General features: G+C 34.6%; 1 protein-coding gene across 1 annotated transcript; it reads right to left on the minus strand.

Annotated features, from left to right (window-relative positions):
* Nucleotides 1–1,210: 1,210 nt before the first annotated feature.
* Nucleotides 1,211–3,880, minus strand: LOC149217542 (cold-responsive protein kinase 1-like). The gene is made up of 8 exons (XM_089391379.1): nucleotides 3,768–3,880; nucleotides 3,590–3,634; nucleotides 3,356–3,481; nucleotides 3,119–3,249; nucleotides 2,561–2,771; nucleotides 2,219–2,453; nucleotides 1,947–2,088; nucleotides 1,211–1,828 (listed from the first exon to the last, which is right to left on the minus strand). Exons 1-8 carry the CDS (start codon nucleotides 3,841–3,843, stop codon nucleotides 1,436–1,438), a joined length of 1,359 nt encoding a protein of 452 aa, XP_089247505.1. The 5' UTR covers nucleotides 3,844–3,880; the 3' UTR covers nucleotides 1,211–1,435.
* Nucleotides 3,881–7,242: the final 3,362 nt, after the last annotated feature.

The raw sequence follows: 7,242 nt of genomic DNA on the forward strand, positions 1-7,242 counted from the left end.
ACTTAATTGATGTCACAAAAGAATTAAAAGGAACATTTGAATCCTCTAGTGTGGACGAGTGGTCTATAATTCGAGACCCGAGGACCAAATCAGCTTCAAAGGATGTGTCTCGGCATTTCGCCATCCGTGAAGATGCCAATCCTGGACCTTCCAAGACTAAGTGCCCCAAAAAAACATTGGACATTCTGCAATCAAGTGTCTTGTGGCATGATAACCCAGGCACCTAAAGGGGACACCCCAATAGTTAACCTGTTGTTGGAAAGAAAACGACCCCCAAACGATATCCAACATAGTCGAAAGGTCCCCTATGAATTCAAATTCCACTAGGACCTAGACAACCCTTTTATCTAGAGCTCCTAGGAAACCCTCATCCACATAGAAAAAATTACTAATCTTATTTGCAATCTCCTTAATGTTTATCTTGAACCAAAGCTCCAATGGAAGCCCCAGAAGCTTCGTCGATAGAAATTTTCGCTTAGGAATATATAACCAAATCTCCTCAATCTCTATAATTATATCGAAGAACTAAAAAAATTTGAATTGCCATCCAGGTCACAATATTTAGAACATTCAAATAGTTATCTAAAACAAAATATTTACAAATCTCGACTTCTTAGTCAAAGGTCATGAAGGGAATTTTAGCTTTAAAATTAAACTTTATCTTCACTATATAGATAATGATTTAAGTGAAATAAGTATATTAAAAAAAGAAGATATCTCTATTAGTAAAATATGTCAAGAATGAACAATCATTTAAAACAACTCTAAACATATGATAGATGAGATGTGAAAAGTGTCACAATCTTTCTCAAATCATGTATGTATCTCTTCAAATCCAGGAAAACCCTTTTAAATCCACAATTGCCAAATGAAACTTTCCATACAAACTAAGAACAATATAACATTAAAAAAAAAATAGTTCAAAATTATTTTACAATATCTTAAAAATTTAAATTATTTCAAAATAATAAAAAAATAAAAATAAAAATTAACTCAATATTATTATAAACAATACATTATTTTACAAATTCAAAATATTTTGAAATCACCCCGTATTATTTCTTAATATTGAATTATTTCGAAATCAATAAAAATATCGAAAATCCGTTAATATTACTTTAATATTATTTTAACAAATCTTTTACATTATAAATTGCTTCCAGATATCTCGAATACTATGAACTATCTTGAAAATTTGTGAAAAGAAAAACAGAAAAGAAAAATGAGAATAAGATACTCAACCCCAGTCATATGGAGTCGAACATGACATGCGATAATGAATCTATATCATTAAACTTTCTATCTCATTATAGTCAAACATGACATGCGATAGTGAATCTATGAAACCAAATAAGACATTTACGCACGAGCAGTGTAAATGCCGCCTCATTTACATCAATGGAGATAAACATAATAACAAGGCGTCGCCTTATTTTCACCTTGGCCCCATGGTGGTTAATGAGAGATTACCACTTGCGGAGCGGACATGGAAAGATGTGCTACAGTAGGTGCCTACTTCCAACGACTGACTGTTGCTTGACGTGTTGCTTGACGTGTTGTTAGGGTCTCGACGAGGAGTCACATTACCACGTTCAGCCAATACACTCTCCTCATCTACGAAAGCAGGCCTTGTGGGCAAGGGAATATGCTGTTGCTCACCTGTCAGCATCGACACCGCCTGCGACATTGAAGGCCTCAACGTTGCGGCTGCTTGAGTGCACAGAAGACCAATTTTAATCGCTCTAAGCCCTTCTTCCCCTGAGTAACTGCCCTCCAATGTCGGATCCATAACTTCTAATGCTCTCTCTGCCTTATACAGTCTCCATGTCTAGTAATTGACCAATGTCGACAAAACATAAAAACATTAGTTACCAAGAAATCATAATTCCATGGACATTTTTAGAAAATTTCTACTTCAAAAATGAGATCTAGTACAAGAGCCATACAGTTTCAATGAGAAACTCCATGTGTTGAAGCAAACTATGGTTCTTTCTTCCGCTGATAATCTCAAGAAGAAGCACTCCAAAGCTGAATACGTCTGCTTTCTCTGTCAACTGTCCGCGTAAGGACTCAGGCGCAATGTAACCACTGTGCAATGTTTCGTACAATCAAATCTCCATATCTTAATTGTCTTAAAATTATATGATCCTTTCTAATACATATGAGTTGTAATAAAGTTTGGAAGATCAAGAGATTGAACTGAAGGGAGAACTCTTACCGAGTTCCTGCAACTCTAGTGCTAACGTGGCTTTCATCTTCTCCAAATAGTTTGGCTAACCCAAAGTCTGCTATTTTGGGTCGGTATTTATCGTCTAGTAAGATATTGCTGGCTTTGATATCTCTGTGGATGATTCGAATCTCAGACTCCTCGTGAAGATAGGCAAGCCCACGTGCAGTTCCGACTATTATATCATACCTCTCTATCCAATTAAGTAAATGGCATTTTGTTGTATCTACAATTTTTGCATCACAGACAGTAAAGGAATTAGCAAAGTACGTACACAAACTTGAACAATTCCAGGATTGAAGCAGAGCAGTGAAAGAGCAAGCAAGAACAAACTGAATATAATCTTGTCGAGGCTACTGTTGTGGAGGTATTCGTAAACTAGCAGCCTTTCTGATCTTTCAACAGAGCAACCAAGCAATCTCACTAGATTCCTGTGCTGAACACGAGTGATGAGATTTGCCTCATTCAGAAATTCATTGTCTCCTTGCCTTGAACCTGTATTCAGCCGTTTAATTGCAACCTCTCTGCCATCAGGTAGAACCCCCTGAAGATCAAAGAAATTCAAATTATTTTTATTCTCCACCAGATACATCAGATGTTTAGACTTTTTTCTATGGACTTTTTAAGTGCATGCACATAAATCAGATTAAAATTTATTTGTCAGAATGTTTATATGTGATTCTATTTATTTGTCTCAGCAAGGGGATAGATTACACAGTTGACCTGCATATCTATTCCTGTAACAGTTTTTTGGATGGCCATTTACCAATTTTTGGACAGATCTACGAATACATACTGGACATGTATCTGAAGAATGTAATTTTAGAAAAAAAAAGACTGACTACCTACTAGTATGTAATTGAATGGAAGGCAATGATCGTAGGCCCTTACCTTGAAGACGGATCCAAACCCTCCTTCACCAAGTTTGTTTTCTGCTTTAAAATCGGAGGTAGCCCGCCTTAGAGTATCGTATTTGAAAATGAGCTCCAGATTCGCCATAGAAGGCGATAAGCTAATTTCTCCTGTCAGAACAATTATAGATGTCTATTTATCTTAATGAAATAGGTGAAAAGTTCACAATATAGAAGCTAATAAGGTCCACATTGAATGATTGAGCAATTTAGGAACCTGTGGTTCGAGAAATCCGTTCCCAACGTTTTCGGCGAAAACATAAAATGCCTATGGCTGCAATTAATCCAACCGAACCGGCTACTGCCCCCAGAGTTATCGCAAGCACATTACGTTTTTTGCCTTCTGCCAATTTTCACACGGATCCTCACCATTAAATTGGCCATGTAAAATTTCACCAAAATGTAAAAAATAGTTTATTCTTATTATTGTAAAATCTGTGAAGGGTGATACCGGATGATGCAGCCGGTGGCGAGGGGATAGGAGTATGAGGGCCATCTGCACACGAAGTGTGAGCATTAAACTAGGGCGAGGTTTAATCCCACCAAAATGTACAATCTTGTGAGGTTTAATCCCACCAAAATGTACAAAACTACTCTACTCATCAATGATGAATGGAGGCGGAACATACCGGGTAATGTAGGCGGCGGCGAGGAGGTGGGAACATCGAAAAACTGATAGATCTCGTAACGCAAATGGCAGCCCATAGCATAGAAGCGTGCTCCATTTGATCCGAGATTGCATCCAAATTTCTTTAGAGAATTGTTCTCTATTATATTTGTCAGAGCGAAAGATAAGCAAGAGTTGCAACTCGCTTGGGACAGATCTCCCCAACACTGGGCTAAGCTGGAGATCGAAGCCAAATAATTCTCTTCGAATACATGTGCAGCATAAAGCTCGGGACTCCCCACGGCTCTTTCTGTAATATTTGAAAGAACCTCTTTAATATGAAACGCGAATGTGTCTGACGGCTGAATGGACTGCGAGTTGCAGGCAGCACCATAAGGCATATCCTCAGGACTATCATCGTAAAAATAATGATTGTCGTAACGTAAGAAGCAGCCTTCTAGTTGAAGGAATCCAGAAGTACTGTTTTTACAATTCTGAACCAGCTGTGTTTTTATCGTCGATGCACAGTATTGGCAAACCGAAGAATTTAAATCTCCCCTGCACTGAAGAAGCCCATAAACAGAATCATTGCTGTTTTGCCCAGACTCAACACTCGAGGTATTGAATCCAGTCATGGAAACGTTGTTCACCAATGATTCCAGAACATGGTTTAGATGAAGCTGGAAGGGGCTACGGTTTGTATACTGGCCAGTCCCACAACTCTTCCCCTGCCAAACAACATTTGTAAAATTTATCGGTAGACCCACTGAGAGGTGCAGACGCGTCAATAGAGTGAAGGTAAGTAGCATGCTTCTCATTAGTTGTTTCATCTTCATCGCCGTCGCAGCGCACGACATGAGCTCTACGCTTTTCGCTGCTGCTGCTGCTCCTATATTAATGCCGGACCTCGTAAAGTTTTTGATGAATGGAACTGCTCGTATCTTCTCAGGCCTGACAAACTAGTGCACGCAACTTGACCTTTTATCATGGATCTATATATTTTTTCAGGCGTTTTTAATTCTCATTTCATTTTATTTAAGTTTATTTATTTTTCAGAAAACTCGGTTCAAAATGAAAATATTAATAGAAAATATTAATATTAAATTGTAAATTTAAGTATAATAAAAAAATCTTCTGTTTGAGAGTGGGTATGATGCTACTTACATGAAAGCGAGTTGTGGTTGTCAATATATTCACAGACTGAAAGGCGCAAACACGTCAATACACTGGGCATCGTGATTGAATATGAAATTTTTTAAAGGGTAGTCTATCGATTGGAAGGCGTCGAATGGGCTTTATATATGATTTTTTTTTTAAAGGTATTTTTTTGGGAACGGGTGGAATGGGTTATCTACCGGCATAGTGTTGAAATTATAATTTATTATTATTATTATTATTAATTTTTTTAATATGATAAATTTATTATAATTTCATTGTTAAATAGAAGAATAAGAAATAAAGAGAATAAAAAAAAATTGAGAGAAATGGTGAAAAAGAAAATTGGGTTAAAAATGATTAGGATTGACACTAATGTTAGGGGATTTGATATAGAGGATTATAAATGTGTAGTTGGCTTTGAAGAATGACGCACTTTATATCCATTTTCCTATAATACCAGAGATCTACTTTGTTTTATCCTCTAAATTTAATCCCCTAACACTAATGTCAATCCTAGTCATTCATAGCACCTCCTCCTTCCTTATTTCTTGTTTTTCAACCTTGCTTATTTCTCCTTATTCTCCTTTTTTAATCTATTCTAATAAAAGCCCTTCTAATCCCCTTAACCCTTTCCCTAAAACCAACCACACCCCTATTCCCTTCCCTTCTTTTTATTTTTCTTTCTAATTGCACCCTTTATCAATATAACTTAATCTCTAATTTTGATTTCTATTTTAATTACTTTTTAATAATCTAATATTTTAATTCTTTTTACTTCTCTTATAATTTAATATTTTATACTAATTTAACATTTAATAGCAATATTTCATACTAACATTTATTCAATTTTACCAATATTTACTTCTATTACTTTAATTTTTATTTTAATTATTTCTCATTCTTTTTTTTACTTTATTTTACTGGTAGTCTAATTTATAGATTGAAATATTTTTTTCATATACTTTTTCTAGTTAATTTTAACCAAAATGGAAGCGATCTTTAAAAATTTGAGCTTAAGTTGTTTAATCTATAATATCACACTGCCTTCTAGCTTTTTCAAAGTGTTGAATCCATTTATGAATGCAAAAATATATTTTAAGAAAAAATCACATTTTTGCTTGAAATTGTATAGCCCAATGAAAAAGAGTATTTTGTCTATAAATTAGGCTACACCATAATTAATAATAATTATCAATAGTTATATTTCTTTTTTACCTCTTTTAATTGAGTGTTCTAAAACTTTTCAACATCAATTATTTCATTTTTAATTAACACTATAAAATAAATAAATAAAATTAATCTTTATTACTATTATTACTAGTTAAAAAGTGAAAATTGACACTTTACTAATTAAAATATCAATAATAATAATAATACATATCAACTAATTATGTAACTTGGTTCATGTTAATATTTTTTCCAAAAAAAAAACTCCCTAAAAAATAGGAGATTCCCTATAAATTAAGACGAGTTACCATAATTTAGGAATCAGTCCCAAAAATTAGGATGAGCTAGGATGCACTCAATTAATGTGTTGAAATTGAAAGTCAAGTTCTTGGTTTTCTAGTGTGAGTTGATTGAGGAAAAACACGAGTGATTTAGTTTCAAGGGGTTGACTTGAAATGGGACGAGTTTCATGCAAAAAATAATTCCTTAATTAGAAAAATCACTAATTTTAGCCAATTGAATTGCCTCTAAAAGGAGGAACCAAGGCACAATTTTATTCATTTTTTGGTGAGCACAAGTTGGTGAGACCAAACAATAAGAAGCACAAGTTTGTGTGTGGAGCTTGTGAGAGAAGAGTGTGCAAGAGAAGCTTGTGCACATGTTAGTACTAGGTACAGGGTAGAAGTGAGTAGTAGTATTGCAATGGTTTCAAGGTTAGATCAAACAGTAAACACAAGTGTGTCTTTCATTTTGAAACAATTGTATTTTGTAAGAGATCAATTACTAAATTTTTCTATCAATACAATTCTCATCAAGAAGAGGGTTTTCCTAGTTGGATTCCCTAGAAAAACACTATGTTTAATTGTGTGTGAGTATGTCTTCAATTATGTTCTATTCCACTGCAAATTTGAATTAGAGAAATTATGTGTTTTAGTGAAAAGAAACTATTTTTTAGTTTTTAGATTATTCACTATAAAACTTGCAAAATTTCAAGGAAATTCTACATGGTATCAGAGTAGTGAACAAAATCGACCAACAAACATATTTTAGATTTGAACAAAAGATTCAGATGGCCTAGTCTAAATATGTTGCAGTCTATGGACAGTTAACCCACTCAAGCCTAAAGTCAGCCCAAAAGATGAGTGCAAGTATGGACAGAGGTAGGGTCATTA

This window comes from Pinus tabuliformis, chromosome 1_1, assembly GCF_031772625.1.
Source record: "Pinus tabuliformis cultivar Carrire ecotype Pingquan chromosome 1_1, CPIR1, whole genome shotgun sequence".
Lineage (NCBI taxonomy): Eukaryota > Viridiplantae > Streptophyta > Pinopsida > Pinales > Pinaceae > Pinus > Pinus tabuliformis.

What these genes read in the sequence shown, in the direction of transcription:
- LOC149217542 (XM_089391379.1), bottom strand. Translation starts at nt 3,843, where the DNA reads ATGGGCTGCCATTTGCGTTACGAGATCTATCAGTTTTTCGATGTTCCC. An exon ending in ACGGATTTCTCGAACCACAG is followed by an intron (nt 3,250 to 3,355) that starts GTTCCTAAATTG and finishes TTGTTCTGACAG; the next exon opens with GAGAAATTAGCTTATCGCCT. An exon ending in GGTTTGGATCCGTCTTCAAG is followed by an intron (nt 2,772 to 3,118) that starts GTAAGGGCCTAC and finishes TTTGATCTTCAG; the next exon opens with GGGGTTCTACCTGATGGCAG.